Raw genomic sequence first — 15,243 nt, forward strand, 5'->3', positions numbered from 1 at the left:
CGGCGCAGTTGAGCGAAGGACCAGGAGTGCCAGGGCATCACTGGATGGCGGAAGGCGTTGGGTGTGTCCACCTGCCCCTCCCCGAAGCTTCCAGGTTTCTTTGTCCGGCTGACTAGGGCAGGTATGTGGCTCGAGCCCGCCTAGACGCGCCTTCCGCGTTCTTGGTTGTTTCCGACTGTTCCCGGAGGAAAGCCGATGCGGATAAAGAGGGGAAGGAGTCAACGAGGCGCACATCACGACCAAACCTGGTGTTCAAAGCTCCCGTTGACTGCCAATCCTGGCGCTATCTCCGTTGCAACCTGGAGTCCCGAAGAGAGGCTCGGGGGAGATGATCCCAGGCCCCACGGCTGCCAAGGCTACGACCCTGGCCAACAGCCGAATTCAGTGACACCCCACCATGTCCCGTTTCTTGGGTTTGCATGCATACATACTTCGCTCAGCGAGTTTGTTGCACAGCATCGACACCGAGTGTAGGACAGTTCCAATACTGCGGTATTTTGTTTGATTGGAAGAAAACAACATCCGTACAAAGTACATAGGTAGTAGCAAGATAAGTGGCATCCAGACTTGACCGGGATTGAGAACCTTAACCCAGGGCACCTCTCGAATCCCCACCTTTCCCGCGCCGTTCAGCGGCCGGTCTAGGCCCTTCACCAAGACCTCAGCAGCTCAGGTAACACAAATTCAGTGCATCCTCGCCTGATCCTTCCAGGTTCGTCCCACAACACCAACATTCTCCATCACGATTGGTTTCCTCGCCTCACCATGTGGCGTCCCTTGATTTTCCGCTCTTCAACCGTGATGCACTTTTATGCTTGAAGTCTACACGCGTCAGTTAACAACGAACCGGGTCCTTCAATTTTAGACTACTTGTTGCTTCTGGCCCCCGAACTCTCCCACGACTCTAAACAACCACCACCGCCGTGGCTGAGAGGGCCCCCAAGAACAATATTGAAAAGCTGAAGCTTGCGATGCCTAAATAACACGAAACGGCCCTGCCCCGGCCGAGTGAAGCCCAGATCCCCCCTTCTTGCTCTCAGAATGTGCATGTTCCAAGTGCCACACGGCGCAGCAAACCTGTCGGTTGTCCTGCTGTTGGCCCACTGCCTAGCCCAAACCTTCGGTATCTCACTGATGCGGCCGCATCCGCGCCGCTCATGTAAAGAAACGAATCGGAAAGTACACTTCTACCTTGAATGTTGGCTCTCCCACCTAGGGCTCTCCGATCCCGGCACCCTGACCAAAACGTGGGCTGCATCCCGGCCGGCTGGCTCCCAACTCCGGTCCGGGGCCTGGATGTTGGCCCACCAGCTCAGCTCGGTGAAACCCCCAATGCTCTGCCGTCTTCCCGGGTACTCATATGAACTCATACACGCAGGGCTTTGGAGGGGCCGCAAGCTGGGTCAAATGGCTTCAGAATCGACCCCGTCTCATGCTATTGCGTGGAGACGGAGAGTAAGAGGGGGCCACATGTGGCTGCCCGGGCTGGTTTAAGGCAGGACATGGCCCTCCGTCTATCGTCTAGAAAGATTTTGCGTTCATCTCTAGTCCCTTCAAGAACGAGTTTTATCCCGAGGATGCGCATTGGTTCCTTTATTGCGCTGTCCTCCAAACGTGATTGACAGACACTTGATGTCTCCAGACCGAAGGTTGGGTTACAACGCTTTAACACCATTTTCCCCTTTTCTTCTTTTCTTTTATACCCCCACGCATCGTAAAGATGCGTGGACGTTTTTTCCTACCGTCGCCGTTGGCGGCTCTCCTTGCTGCTTCACTCTTATCTAGCCATGTTAACGCAGGCTTCTGGAGCAAAAAGTCGCTGATGGGTTCCGGTTCCGAGTCCGGCTCGGGCACAGGCTCAGGTACCGGATCTGGCACCGGCAGGTTCAGCGCAGCCAACAACATGATGTTGAAGATGGGCGCCTCAACCATCGACACCCCTGGGGCCCAATGTACTTGGGAAGGTATGTCGAGCATCACACATACGGGAAGAAACCCAAGCTAACACAAGCACCAGACCTCTCCTCAGAGCCCATCATCATATACCCCCAAGCAGAGGGGAACCGCACATACATCGCATTGGGCATGCAATTATCCATCAACCTTACCTCGCTCGACCCTCTCGACATCATGGCATCGTCCAAACTCTACATTTCCTACATCCAGTCAGGTCTGCAGGTGAGATCAGCGGAGAACCCCATGCTGATCTCCGACATCAACCCGCTGGTGCCCTTCCAGATGTCGGGCCAGAGCAGCAACCAGCCGGTGATGCTCGTCACGCTCCTCTACATCCAGCCGCACCCCCTGGTTATCGAGGACAAGTTCTCGCTGGCGTTCAGCGGCATGGAGATGGACGAGACCAAGCGCCAGAACTTCAACTTTGAGGACTTCCTCGAAAGCGCAGCCATCACGAAGCTGCAGGCCACCACGTGGGTCGTCATCAACGGCACCACCAACGGGGGAGATGAGAGTATCGGCGGAGGGGCGGGTGCGACTCCAACCCCGCTACCGACTCCGCTCCCCGGAAACGGCACTGCCGGCGGCAATGGGACCGCCCCGGTCGTGACCACGATCACCACCACCGACGCCAATGGCAACCCCATCCTCCTAACCTCCACCCTCCCCGCCACCCCGGGAGCGGGCACGCCGGGCGCCGGCGATGGTGCTGCCGGCGGAACGCCCACGGTGATAACCACCACCGACGCCAACGGCAACCCCGTGGTGGTGACCTCCACCCCGCCACCCAGCACCCCCGGCGCAGGTGGGCCCGGCGGCGGAGGCGATGGTTCAGGCGAATCCGGAGACGGCGGCAGCGGCGCCGGCGGCGGTGGAGGTTCGATGCAAACCATCTACACGACCGACGCGGCCGGCAACCCCGTGATCCTGACCACCGCCCAGGGCGCCGCCACGCCGGGCGCCGGCGATGGCGCAGCCGGCGGGACTCCCGTGGTGATCACCACGACAGACGCAAACGGCAACCCCGTCGTGGTCACCTCCACCCCGGCCGCAGGTGATGCAGGCTCAGGCTCAGACGGCGGTGGCGGTGACGGGGCCGGCGCCGGAACGCCCACGGTGATCACCACGACAGACGCAAACGGCAACCCCGTCGTGGTAACCTCCACCCCCGGCGCAGCAGCCGGCTCGGGCGGCGGGGAGGCGAACGGTGACCCCGTGAACGCCACCTCCGGGCTGCCCGGCGGCGCAGGCACACCCGGCGCAGGAACCCCCGCACCCGGCGCGGAGACGCCCGGAGGCGCAGCCGCCGGCACGCCGACGGTGATAACGACGACGGACGCGAACGGCAACCCGATCCTCCTGACGACGACCCTCCCACCAGACGGCGGGGCGGGGACGCCGACGCCGACGCCGGGAGTGGGCGGCGGCGGGAACGGCACGCTGTGGAAGGCGGTGACGACCATCGTCGAGGAGGTGACGGTGACGATATCCGAGGACACGGGCAGCATGTTCACGTCGACGATTACGTTTTTGTCGACCGTCATGGTGCCGTCCGAGGGCTGTGAGGGTGGGGCCGGTGGCCGCGCGACTGTTACTGCGACCGTTACGGTCGATCAGGCGGGCGTGCCGGTTGGGACGACGCTGCCTGAGGAGGAGGGTGGTGAGGGAGGGGGTGGAGAAGGAGGGGGCGGGGAAGGAGGGGGCGGGGAAGGAGGAGGTGGTGAGGGAGGAGGTGGTGAGGGAGGGAGTGGTGAGGGAGGAGGTGGTGAGGGAGGAGGTGGTGAAGGAGGAGGTGGTGAAGGAGGAGGTGGAGGGGAAGGAGAGGAACAGAATGGCACTCCCACGCCAACGCCCGGAGGAGAGGAACAAAATGGCACTCCCACGCCAACGCCCGGAGGTGGTGAGGGCGGTGGAGGGGGAGGGGCAGGGAATAGTACCGCCACCCCTAGTCCTGGCGGGGCTGGAGGGGAAGGTGGTGCTGGCGGGGAAGGCGGAAATGCGACACCTACTGAGAGTGGTGCCGGTCAAACACCGACTCCGACCCCTGGGGGGTCAGAGGGCGGCGGTGATGGGGGCTCCGGTAGTGATGGAGGCTCCGGCGGTGATGAGGGCTCCGGCGGTGATGGGGGCTCCGGTGGTGATGGGGGCTCTGGTGGTGATGGCTCCGACGGAGGCGAAAATGGTGGTGGGGAGGACGGGAGTGGTAACGGAGGTGATGACGGCTCTGGTGAAGGTGGCAGCGGCTCCGGAGACGGCTCCGGCGGTGAAAGCTCCCAAACCGGGGGCGCCGGTAGCACACCTACTCCGACGCCAGGCGACACTCCCTGCGATGTCTGCGGTGATGGCGGCGGCGGCTCCGGGGGTGAGAGCTCCCAGCCCGGAGGCGCCGACCCACCCACCCCAACCCCGACACCAGGCGAGAGTCCCTGCGATGCCTGCGGCGGCGGTGGTGACGGCGGTGACGGCGGCGATGGTTCTCAGACCGGAGGCGCCGACCCACCCACCCCAACTTCAGAAAATACCCCTTGCGATGTCTGTGGTGGCGGCGGCGGGTCAGGTGGTGAGACGTCCCAACCTGGAGACGCCGGTGGCCCACCCACCCCGACGTCGGGCAACACTCCTTGCGATGTTTGCGGTGGTGGTGGCGGCGGATCCGGCGGTGAGAGCTCCCAGCCTGGAGGCCCCGGTGGTCAGCCTACCCCAACCCCGGACCCAGGCCAGAGCCCCTGCGAAGTATGCGGCGGCAGTGGTGACGGTGGTGACGGCGGTGATGGTGGTGACGGTGGTGACGGTGGTGGCGGAGGAAATGATGGCGGGGGCGGCTCTGAAGAAGGGGGGTGTCAGGGCGGCTGTGGTGGTGGCTCCAATGACGACGGAGGTGGCTCTGAAGGAGGGGGCTCCGAAGGAGGGGGTTGCTCGGGTGGCTGTGGGGGTGACTCTAATGACGATGGAGGCGGCTCTGAAGGCGGAGGCGAAGGCGGAGGCGAAGGCGGAGACGAAGGCGGAGACGAAGGCGGAGGCTGCCCAGGTGGTTGTGGAAGTGGTTCCGGCGACGGCGGAGAGGATGGCGGCGATGGGTCATCTGATGGCGGGAACGGCGGCTGCTCGGGAGGCTGCGGCGACGGAGGTTCCGGCGGTGATGACGGAGGTTCCGGCGGTGATGGTTCCCAAACCGGAGGTGCACCCACCCCAACCCCGACGCCGGGCAACAGCCCCTGCGAGGTCTGCGGCGGCGGTGGTGATGGTGGGGGAGACTCAACAGGCCCCATCACAACAGGCACCCCGACCGGTCCCGGCGGTGCCATCGAGACTCTCACCAAGTTGACGGTCCTCTACCCCATCCCGGCCTGCCCCTGCTCCAAGAACAGCACGTCGACCCCAACCCCCGATCCGAGCGCCAAAACGATGCCCGTCATCGTCTCCTCCGGAGGCATAAAGGATGCGCCTCCGAGTGTCATTACGGCACTGGGGCTTGGTAGCGTCGCAATCATTTTCTTTGTTCTCTTGTGATAGACAAAAAAAAACGGAAGGTAATGGGACGGCATAGATGGTAGGTATCGATATCCTGGGTTGGTGGAACGGGGTGGTGGTCGACTCTGAGTCGAGGATTAGAGGGAAGGGCGTTTCAAAACAAGACCTGGCTTTTTTTTGTTTGTTTGTTAGGTTTTTTCTTCTTCAGTCGGGCTCAGCCTGCGCCGGCTTCAACTTGGCTTTGTTGTTATAATGTACTGTACTTTTACTAGTCGGCGAGTTATTCGAAGAAATATTCATTTTGAAGTGTTCCGTCCTTGTTCTGACTTCGTGATTGTGATTGTAGGGTTAGGAGAGATGGGCCGAGTCCATGTCTCGGGTTCACCTTAACTCCCACCGGCATCGTGCTGATTGGCTGGTTGGTGGCCGGGGTGTGTTGGGCTGAAAGAAAGAACCCGAGAACCCCCACGGTTGGCCTGTGCACGGCCGCCAAAAACCGCCATCAACCACTCGGCTGCGGCTCTGTGGCTCCTCTTGCCTTGCCGGCCATCAGACCCGACTTCCCACCATTTCCCCCACCTCCGAACTCGAGCTTCCAGACCACAGCGCCAGGCACACATACCGCGTGAGGCAAAAGGGTCGCCTGTTGAATTACACCCACCGACATCAACATTTTTTGCTCATGACACGCAGCCCGAGCCTACCGCATTATCTTTCCCGGCGCGATAAATAGCCCTGCCTCGACTGCTCGAATCCTCGACTCTCCGCGCCTCCCCCCCCAACACCCTGACTCCTCGACACTCCAGTACCCCCAAACTCTCTCCCCTGCCCGCTCTGCGGTCGCTTTTATATCCTCCACCCGCCGTCAACCCCCAAAACTCGCCCACGGCCAAGATGATGCCCAATCCACACGTCTACGGTCACCACCAATACCCCCAGGCCGACTCGGCCTGGATGCACCAGCAGACGTCCCACCAACACCACGCCCAAGCTGCGGCCGCCGCTGCCAATGTCGCCCAGCAGCAGCACTACAACCGCATTGCCAGCGCCCACAACACCGCCGGCGTCTTGGCCCAGGCCCATGCCCAGGAGAGCACCCTCGAGTCGTCCGTGTCCGAGGACAACCGTCGGACGCTGCAGTACATCGCCGACCTGCTGAACGAGAACACGCGCGAGGGCGCGCTCTTGGAGCTTAGCAAGAAACGAGAGCAGGTCCCCGAGCTGGCCTTGATTCTGTGGCACTCATTCGGTACGACGTGCCCGGGCTTTGGCCTGCGACCCTGGACTCTGGGCGCGACATGCGTTCGCTAACACGGTGATGTAGGGGTTATGACATCGCTGCTGCAAGAGATCATCAGCGTTTACAACCTCCTGAGCCCGTCGCAGCTCACCGCGGCTGCCTCTAATAGGGTCTGCAATGCGCTGGCCCTTCTCCAATGCGTCGCATCCCACAATGAGACGCGCACTCTCTTCTTGACTGGTACGGGCACGAAATCAAAGCCGATCCCGGCCCCGGGTTGCTGACAAGCACAGCGCACATCCCCCTCTATCTCTATCCCTTCCTCAACACAACATCCAAGTCGCGACCGTTCGAATACCTCCGGTTGACATCACTCGGTGTGATCGGCGCACTGGTCAAGAACGACTCGTCCGAGGTTATCAACTTCCTCTTGACCACCGAGATTATCCCGCTGTGTCTCCGGATCATGGAGACGGGCTCCGAGCTCAGCAAAACGGTGGCCATTTTCATCGTCCAGAAAATCCTGCTCGACGACAACGGCCTCAACTACATTTGCGCCACCTACGAGCGGTTCTATGCTGTGGGTACGGTGCTCAGCAACATGGTCGCTCAGCTGGTAGAGCAGCAGACCGCGAGGCTGTTGAAGCACGTGGTCAGATGCTTTCTCAGGTAACCCTTCCCATTCTGCCCCACTACTTCTCGTGCGTGACTGACAGCCCCTTGTAGGCTCAGCGACAATGCCCGTGCGCGCGAAGCCCTCCGGCAATGCCTCCCCCAGCCGCTCCGCGACCAAACCTTCTCAGCCGTCTTGCGCGACGACGCGGCTACGAAACGCTGTCTCGCCCAGCTGCTGATAAACCTGTCGGAGAATGCCATGGAACCAACCGTCGGCCAGCTTGGACTCTGAAAACACCCCCAAAGATAACGCCACCGCCGGTGGTCTCTCTTATAACAGCTCAGCTAACAGCTCCAAATCCTACCGCCACGCGGCCAGCCGCGCTCGGCTATGGGTCACATTAGCTGGAATCCCATGTTAGTATAATCCACAGAGATCGGGAGGCATGATCGCTTTTCTTTGTTACGCCAGGGCCGGCGGAATCCAAGACGAGTCAGGCAGGGAGTCGGACAGGCAGCGCATGCCTGGGGTAGGAAAACGGGTTCTCAGGCGTGGGAAAAAGTTTCTTGGAAGGGGGGTGGGTGGGTGGGAAAAAGCCTTATCATGTTTATGAAGGAAGGAAATATCCACATTGCAAGCGGCGGGGACTGGGGACGGGGGGACACAGGCGTTACGGACGGGGCGTTGTTTTTTTTCTATTATTATCCTTACGTTCTACATATCACCTGACCCTCCTTTCCTCCGGTTTACTCGGGGTTTCTTCTTCTCGGGTTCTCTGAGAGGGGTTGTTGGGGGGGAGGGTTATCATGGGGGCATGGACTTGCATAGCAAAAGGATGGGTCGGTTGTTTTTTTGTCATTGTGCTGCGGCTTTTTTGGTACGGGCGCACCATCAGAGCGAACACAAAAGCGAAGGGGCCGCGGTGTTGGCTTGATCTCTCGCGGTTCGTTTGGCGAGGGGTTGGCGGTGGCGCTGGTGCTTGTTGTACGATGTAGGGATATATTAAGTATAGTGGTAGATTACGGGGATAGGGTGGAATAGGAGTGTGAGATGTCTGGGCTGCTTGTGAACTGGATGTTATCAACAGTCTGCCGTCTTCCTTCCCGAGCACGAGTATCGGCAGAACTTGATTGTGTACTCGGCCTGGTAAACGGGGGGGGCAAGAGTTAGGTATGCTCGAAGGACAACGATGAAGGGGGGGTATTCGTGTGTATTTCAACCCTTCGAGTGTTAACACACTAAGCTGGCCCTAACTCAGGTACCTCTCCGCTGTATTTTGATTGCCCGTGCGGAATTCTATTTGTCCGCAAAGGCAGAGTAACTGCAGTGTCCATAACTTCCTAGAAAGAACTTGGGTATCGAGTGTTTTGGAGTTGTTGTCGGGTTGGTTAGGGAGACGCAGGCCAAGTCCTGCGACTTGGTGGGGCCGGGCTCGACGCCGAGAGTCAAAGTTTGAGTCTCTCCTAGGTGGTACCTACATTCTCTTCTCTGAAGAATGAACATGACCAGACCGGAATGTCTCGGGGAGGAAGGTCTCGGGGTTGCTACCATTGAGAAGGTACTGGGTTAGGGTTCTCCAATAACTAACTCGGAGTTTAAGGGGCGTCAACAAAGTCGCATTGTCGGCTCGATTTCTACCAGTCAAAAGTTCCCGCACATGACTCGGACTCGAGTCGATACAAGCGAGAAACAATGCAGCCCAAAGCAAGATCGTGGTAGGATCGGTTTACCCAATGAACACGTCGGCTGACCCTCCTTCTTTACTCAGACGTCATTTCAGCTCCCCAACCAGGAACGAGAACGCCATTCGTTTGCGAAGCCCATCGCAATTCCCTTTCAACATCCAATGGTTAGTCTCAATAGGCATGTCTCACCACCATGTCAAATTCAGAGACACAGAGAAGAACTCGGCAAGCCACATGTTGTCAAACAGGACGACTGACTGCCATGTGATTGGCCCGATCGGCATTGTTTCCAGGGTGGATGCGGCGAGCGGCTTGGGCCGGGAAGCCGCCGCTGCAAGCGAATGGTCCCCCCTGGAGGAGGGACTGGCAGTGACTGGTGAGAAGCTTGGTCTTTGGATTGCCGAGAGCGAGGTTGCAGTGATTGGGGCTTGTGAACCTGGCAAGCGACTCAAAGATGTTAGTCGAGGATGGCTCGAGGTAAAAAGCGAATGCGACCCGCCTTCAGCAGCACGAATCACCTCCAGCCCTACCAAGCGCACCTGCGGGCTATCATAAGAGGAAGGCTCCCCCGACCCGCTTCAAGCTCTTGCCTCTTTTGATGTCGCTTGCTCGTTCTTGCCTGGTTTCCCCGCCGCTTCAACTTTGAAGCTTCCCAGATCGGGTTCAGCTTGCGGGGAATCCCTGCCAACTGTCACAACAACACCACGGCCCAGCGGCCACGGGGTTAAAAGCCGGGGCATTCCCAGGGTGTGTAAGTGTACCTCCTCGTCGAGGGCCACCCACCACGCCTCTCTACCACTCCGTGATTCGGAGTAAGGGAGACCCAAGATGCCGTTCCAACACCAACGCCGGGGGGCACCACCCCCCAAGAGAGCCCTCGTTGCCACCATTTCTGCGGTCTCGCTGTTCATCCTCGCGCTCTTCGCTCTCGCACAGCTCAGCTCGACCCCGGCCGAGGGGAAGTTTGCTGCAAGATTTCAAAACGCTGAGCATGCGGACAACCCGTTCCTCTCCAGGTCGAGAGCCGCTGCGGCCGGCGACAAGTACCTCATTGGGGTAGGCAAGGCCGACATCACAGGCCCGGTGGTTGAGATCAACTTTGCCGGCTATGCCAACACGGAGCAGATCGGTTCTGGCTTAAGGCAGCGCATCTACGCCCGCTCTTTCATTATCGGTGAAGTCGGCACAGACAACCGATTTGTCTACCTCATTCTCGACGCCATGTGTGGTGATACCGCAGTGCGCAACGGTATTCTTGAAGGGTTGGCTGCCATGGGATCTGGCTACTCCATGTACGGACAGTCGAACGTTGCTGTGGTCGGCACACACTCGCATAGTGGGCCGGGTGGCTGGTTCAACTACCTCTTGCCGCAAATTACCAGTCTCGGTTTCGACCACCAAGGCTACCAAGCTATTGTTGACGGTGCTCTGTTATCGGTTAAGAGGGCGCACGACTCGCTCCAGGAGGTGGGTGGGATCTTCTAGTTGACTTGCAATCCCAGTTCACTAATCATCCTAGGGCTACCTCGACTTTGGCACCACTCACATTTCAGAGGCCAACATCAACCGGAGCCCATACTCGTATCTCGCTAATCCCGAGTCGGAGCGTGTGCAGTACACAGATAATGTCGACAAGACGCTTACCCTGCTGCGATTCCAGAGAGCGTCTGATAATAAGAACATTGGCGTTCTGACCTGGTTCCCCGTTCACCCAACGTCTATGCTCGGCAACAACACCCACGTCACCGGCGACAACAAGGGTCTCGCGGCGTACCTTTTCGAACAGTCGGTCAAGGGGAACGACCAAGCCGCCGACGGCTTTGTGGCCGGCTTCTCCCAGGCTAATGTGGGCGACACGACCCCAAACATCCTGGGCGCTTGGTGCGAAGACGGCTCTGGTCAGGAGTGTGATTTCCAGACCAGCACTTGCGCCGATGGCAAATCACAGTCATGCCACGGCAGAGGGCCCTTTTTCCGGAAGCTCGATCTCGGTGTGACTAGCTGCTTCGATATCGCCTCGAAGCAGTTTTCGGGGGCCAAGGAGCTTTATGTAAGTCTCTTTTCCGAGGTTGTTAAGCTGCGTGGCTGACTTTTCTAGGACTCATTCGACTCCAAATCAACGGCCGTTGCAGGTTCGAGCGTCCGATCGTTCCACTACTTTCAAGACATGCAGTACTACAAGTTCCCCCTGGACAATGGTACTGAGGTGCAAACCTGCCCAGCTGCCCTTGGATACTCGTTCGCTGCAGGAACTTCCGATTGGCCTGGCGCTTTCGACTTCACTCAAGGTGACGAGGGGGCGCCCAATAACCCTCTATGGCAAGTCGTGGCTGGTCTGCTTCGTGTCCCCAGCGCCGAGCAGAAGAAGTGCCAAGGGCAAAAGCCAATTCTTCTCGACGTCGGTGAGATGGACCTTCCCTACGCGTGGTCTGCCAACATTGTCGATGTCCAGTCGTTCCGCGTGGGCCAATTCATCATCGTCATTTCCCCGTCCGAAGCGAGCACCATGGCCGGCCGGCGCTGGCGGAACGCCGTCAAGGCTGCTGCGTCTGAGTCCTCCATAACCGGTGACCACGAACCCTTCGTCGTTCTTGGCGGTCCGGCCAACTCGTATGCCCACTACGTCACCACGCCAGAGGAGTACAATGTACAGCGATACGAAGGTGCGAGCACTCTGTACGGACCGTGGGAGCTACCCGCCTACATCAATTTGACCCTCCGCGGCCTGCCCTACCTCAACGAGGCCGCCTCAGACAGCCCCCCGCCCGGGCCCACGCCGCCAGACAACCGCGAGAAGAGCTTGAGCTTTATCACGGGCGTAGTCTTAGACGCCGCTCCCGCCGGAAAAAGTTTCGGCGCCGTCATAACCCAGCCAGCAGCCTCATCCGCCCGCGGTTCTGTCGTCAGTACCACTTTCGTTGGCGCTAACCCGCGGAATAACCTCCGTCTGGAAGGCACCTTCGCCGCGGTTGAGAAGCTGGGCAGCGACGGGGAGACATGGACTCAGGTGCTGAGTGATAATGACTGGCGGCTGGTGTACAGCTGGAAGCGCACCAACTTTGTGCTGGGCCACAGCGAGGTGACCATCGCCTGGGAGACCGGCGATGAGGACGCGGCCGGCACGTACCGGATCAAGTATTATGGCGACTCGAAGCCGTTGATTGGGGATATCACGGCGTTTACAGGGACGACTGACGCGTTCACGCTGACGTAAGGATATATTGGATGTTCGTGGAGGATTTCTAATGTAATGACTGATGACGGAATTTTGGATATCTAGTCTTAGTACATATTCTATATATTAACAATGTAGATTCCGCCGTCTGGGTAGCGTTGTGCTCCTTTATGTCGCCTACATTTCGTGATACAAATTCGACTGCGTTAACTAACCCCTTGATTCTCCAACTGACCGGTACAATCTGAATTCTCCCCTCCTTTATGAGATGTCCGTAAATCCCTTACCAAAGCATCCCTGTGACCTCTGACACTTATTGTAATAGTTAATCGCGACCCCCGCTCAAAGACTCTCACCCCAAACTTCCACACCTCATCAACCACCAGCCCCCGCCTCTTGTCATCCTCCTTCTCGGATAGCACAACCAGGTCGGCATCCGCCCCGGCATCCAGACATCCCTTGACGCCCTCGACACCAAGCATGGCTGCCGGTGTCGCCGTCACAGCTCCCAAAGCCTGGGGGATCGTGGCACCGGTGTAATTGAGAAAGTTGGAGACGCATTCGATCAGGGTTATTGAACTACCGGGCCGTCGTGGCAATTGGTTAGCTGCGGCACATCATCACAAGTAACTCATACCATGGGAGAGAGTGGCTTGGGGTGCTGGGTAGTGGGGAAGGGGGTGCATGAGGAAAAGGGGAACAAGGCAAGGAGGGCGAGAGGGAGTATGAGCAGGACTGGAAAAAGGGAAAAGGGAAAAAAGAAAAAGGGGAAGGTGATATAAACCCGGCAAAGCAAAGAGCAAACAAGTAAACCAAACGTAGCCAAAAAAAGAAATCGACGCAAACTAACCTGCCCGCAATAACGCCCGTCCCCTCCAGCTCCAGCACGCTGCCGCGCTTGACAATAAAGTGCTCGCCCTCGCCATTCGTCCACTCATACCGCCCGTCCGGCAACCCCACCATATGCATCGCATCCGTAACCAGCACCAAACCGGCCGGGTGCGCGCGCCACGCGATCTTGACCGTCGCCGGGTGCAGGTGGATGCCGTCGGCGATCAGGCCAAAGTACGGCCTCTTGTTCTGTTGGGGTTGCGGTTGTGGTTGTGGCTGTGGCTGCGGCTGCGGGTCGGTGGCGCCGAGCACGCCAAAGATGCCCGGGTCGCGGTGGTGCAGCGGCCGCATCGCGTTGAAGAGGTGCGTGATCATGGTCGCGCCGGCGGACACGGCGGCGGACGCCTGCTCGTAGGTCGCTTCCGAGTGACCGATGGAGACGAGGATGCCCCGGGAGGTGAGGTCCGGGATGAGGCTGGTCATGGCGCCGAGCTCGGGCGCGACGGTTATCATCTTGATGGGGATTTCCGAGGAAGGGGGTGTTGCTGCTGCTGGGTCGGTGGGGGAGAGGGTGGGGGTGGAGTTGGGGGAGGGCTGAGGGGAGATCTTGAAGGAGGATGGGATGATGTTCGCGGCGCCGTACATCTCCTCGAGATCGGTGAAGGACGAGGCAACGCGCAGGGTGGAGGTGTTGTGCACGCCGTTTTTGGTTGGGTTTAGGAAAGGGCCTTCGACGTGAGCCCCGAGGGACTCGGCGCCGTCGTCAGCGCGGCGGTAGGAGCCCGAGCGACCGAGGAATGGGAGGACCTGGAGAGTTAATACCGGCGGGCATGTTGTGCGGGTGGGAGCGGGCCAACCTTCTTGTAGAGACGGCTTGTTTGACTCGTCACGGTGGGAATGTAGGAGGTGACGCCCGTCTGGACCAGCCTTTTGTTTAGGTCTCGAAGCTGTTTGCCATACTGCGTCATGTCGTCGGCGACGGTAGAGAAGTTGAAGCCGTAAGCTCCGTTCAACTGACACTCGATGAAACCTGGCGACACGATGCGGCCACCGAGGTCGACGACCTCGTCGGGCATGCTGAGCTCATCGTAGAAGGCCGACTGGCTGCGAATGATCTTGCCTGTGGCCGAGCTGACCCAGACGTCACCCCAAACCAGGTCATCGCCACGGACGAGACGGCAGTTGGTCAACTTGGTGATGCCATTCAGGCGGGGAGAAGCTGAGCGGACTGCGGAAGGCATTGTGCAAGGGGTAGCTCTGGTGGTTGGCCGTTGAAAGGGGTCAAGTCACAGATCCAGGGGCTTTGTTTAGGGAGCAGTAGGGCTCCAGGACACCCGGGGGTTCAGTTGTGGACGCCATAGTATGCTGGAAGAAGCGGAAGAGAGGCAAGCCAGTTCAAATATCGGGTTCATACTCGACAATACCAGAGACTACAAGGGGCCTGGAATACTGCGATGGACGTACTTGCCCGATGGATCCTGCAGTGGCACCGATCTTGGGCCGCCTTCTGGAACGCGCCACCACCTGTGCTACTGGAACGTCCGGAACTCTGGACCTAATCCGGAATTACCTTATCTGAGCCCGTCCATGGCCCCGTGATCTGGGGCGTTGGTAAGCCCTCTTTGCAGGTCCATGAACGTCACAGTCTCCGAAGCCAGTCTGTTTCAATGAAAGACACTCGTGGTCTCCGTCAGTTCCGGTATTCGCTGGGGGCCATCCTCGGCATGGCGGGGCGTTTGACTCGTGGATGGCATCTCGGGGTGTCTCCGGTTACCTCAGGAAGTCGGTCGTCATGGTGGTGTGTGTGATGGGTGAGTTGTAACCAACACAGTCGCACTGTGTGAAGGAGAGGAGGGAGAATGACTCGTCGACGCAACAATGGAGGGAGGGGAGGCGAAGGAGGTTGGGAGGGAGGGTACCTGCTTGGTGGATATTGCAGCCCTCCAGGTAGTAAATTGGGGATTCCAACCCCTTGGGTCGGCGGCGCGGTTGTCGACAGCGGATCCCCAAGTATCTCGGCATTGGCTTGGCTTTGTTGATGAAGGTTGAGTGAGTTTCAAGATGGAGCTTCTAGATGGAGCTTCTGGACCGGGAAGGCATGTAACGTTGCCGGATTGGGGCTAACCAAAACGTTGTATCGTGCCTGCCCGAGTTGGGCTAGCGTGCCTCCATCCTTTTGCGCCTCGCTCTGGGGATTGGGAACTCCACGTGCCATTGGCCAACCTCATTCAGCGCACATGCCACCTCCTTCCCGGTTGCCTGCCAGGTG

At 59.2% G+C, this 15,243-nt stretch overlaps 5 protein-coding genes across 5 annotated transcripts; 4 read left to right on the plus strand and 1 right to left on the minus strand.

Annotated features, from left to right (window-relative positions):
* Nucleotides 1-727: 727 nt before the first annotated feature.
* B0H64DRAFT_407153 (uncharacterized protein) lies at nucleotides 728-1,877 on the plus strand. The gene has a single exon (XM_062804554.1). The coding sequence runs from the start codon at nucleotides 1,042-1,044 to the stop codon at nucleotides 1,492-1,494; it is 453 nt and encodes a 150-aa protein (XP_062656118.1). The 5' UTR covers nucleotides 728-1,041; the 3' UTR covers nucleotides 1,495-1,877.
* B0H64DRAFT_377111 (uncharacterized protein) lies at nucleotides 1,721-5,466 on the plus strand (the record flags this gene model as incomplete). Its single annotated transcript, XM_062802508.1, has 3 exons — nucleotides 1,721-1,964; nucleotides 2,018-3,616; nucleotides 3,923-5,466. The coding sequence occupies 3 exons, from the start codon at nucleotides 1,721-1,723 to the stop codon at nucleotides 5,464-5,466; spliced, it is 3,387 nt and encodes a 1,128-aa protein (XP_062656119.1).
* A 775-nt stretch (nucleotides 5,467-6,241) lies between these two features.
* On the plus strand, nucleotides 6,242-7,875 carry B0H64DRAFT_232441 (cell differentiation family, Rcd1-like-domain-containing protein). The gene is made up of 4 exons (XM_062799743.1): nucleotides 6,242-6,676; nucleotides 6,752-6,907; nucleotides 6,961-7,336; nucleotides 7,394-7,875. The coding sequence occupies exons 1-4, from the start codon at nucleotides 6,322-6,324 to the stop codon at nucleotides 7,572-7,574; spliced, it is 1,068 nt and encodes a 355-aa protein (XP_062656120.1). The 5' UTR covers nucleotides 6,242-6,321; the 3' UTR covers nucleotides 7,575-7,875.
* Nucleotides 7,876-9,660: 1,785 nt separating this feature from the next.
* Nucleotides 9,661-12,464, plus strand: B0H64DRAFT_232444 (Neutral/alkaline nonlysosomal ceramidase). The gene is made up of 3 exons (XM_062799744.1): nucleotides 9,661-10,435; nucleotides 10,488-11,018; nucleotides 11,067-12,464. Exons 1-3 carry the CDS (start codon nucleotides 9,797-9,799, stop codon nucleotides 12,180-12,182), a joined length of 2,286 nt encoding a protein of 761 aa, XP_062656121.1. The 5' UTR covers nucleotides 9,661-9,796; the 3' UTR covers nucleotides 12,183-12,464.
* B0H64DRAFT_377114 (carbohydrate esterase family 9 protein) lies at nucleotides 12,427-14,215 on the minus strand (the record flags this gene model as incomplete). The annotated part of the gene is made up of 4 exons (XM_062802509.1): nucleotides 12,427-12,447; nucleotides 12,500-12,722; nucleotides 12,994-13,781; nucleotides 13,832-14,215. The coding sequence occupies 4 exons, from the start codon at nucleotides 14,213-14,215 to the stop codon at nucleotides 12,427-12,429; spliced, it is 1,416 nt and encodes a 471-aa protein (XP_062656122.1).
* Between the last annotated feature and the right edge of the window lie 1,028 nt (nucleotides 14,216-15,243).

The sequence above is a fragment of the Chaetomium fimeti genome, assembly GCF_033439085.1.
Source record: "Chaetomium fimeti strain CBS 168.71 chromosome Unknown B0H64scaffold_7, whole genome shotgun sequence".
In the NCBI taxonomy this organism is placed as follows: Eukaryota; Fungi; Ascomycota; class Sordariomycetes; order Sordariales; family Chaetomiaceae; genus Chaetomium; species Chaetomium fimeti.

Coding starts and splice junctions, on each gene's coding strand:
- B0H64DRAFT_407153 (XM_062804554.1), top strand. CDS start 1,042: ATGTGCATGTTCCAAGTGCCACACGGCGCAGCAAACCTGTCGGTTGTC.
- B0H64DRAFT_232441 (XM_062799743.1), top strand. CDS start 6,322: ATGATGCCCAATCCACACGTCTACGGTCACCACCAATACCCCCAGGCC. Junction 6,677..6,751: donor GATTCTGTGGCACTCATTCG/GTACGACGTGCC, acceptor ACGGTGATGTAG/GGGTTATGACATCGCTGCTG. Junction 7,337..7,393: donor GTGGTCAGATGCTTTCTCAG/GTAACCCTTCCC, acceptor AGCCCCTTGTAG/GCTCAGCGACAATGCCCGTG.
- B0H64DRAFT_232444 (XM_062799744.1), top strand. CDS start 9,797: ATGCCGTTCCAACACCAACGCCGGGGGGCACCACCCCCCAAGAGAGCC. Junction 10,436..10,487: donor CGCACGACTCGCTCCAGGAG/GTGGGTGGGATC, acceptor TAATCATCCTAG/GGCTACCTCGACTTTGGCAC. Junction 11,019..11,066: donor CGGGGGCCAAGGAGCTTTAT/GTAAGTCTCTTT, acceptor TGACTTTTCTAG/GACTCATTCGACTCCAAATC.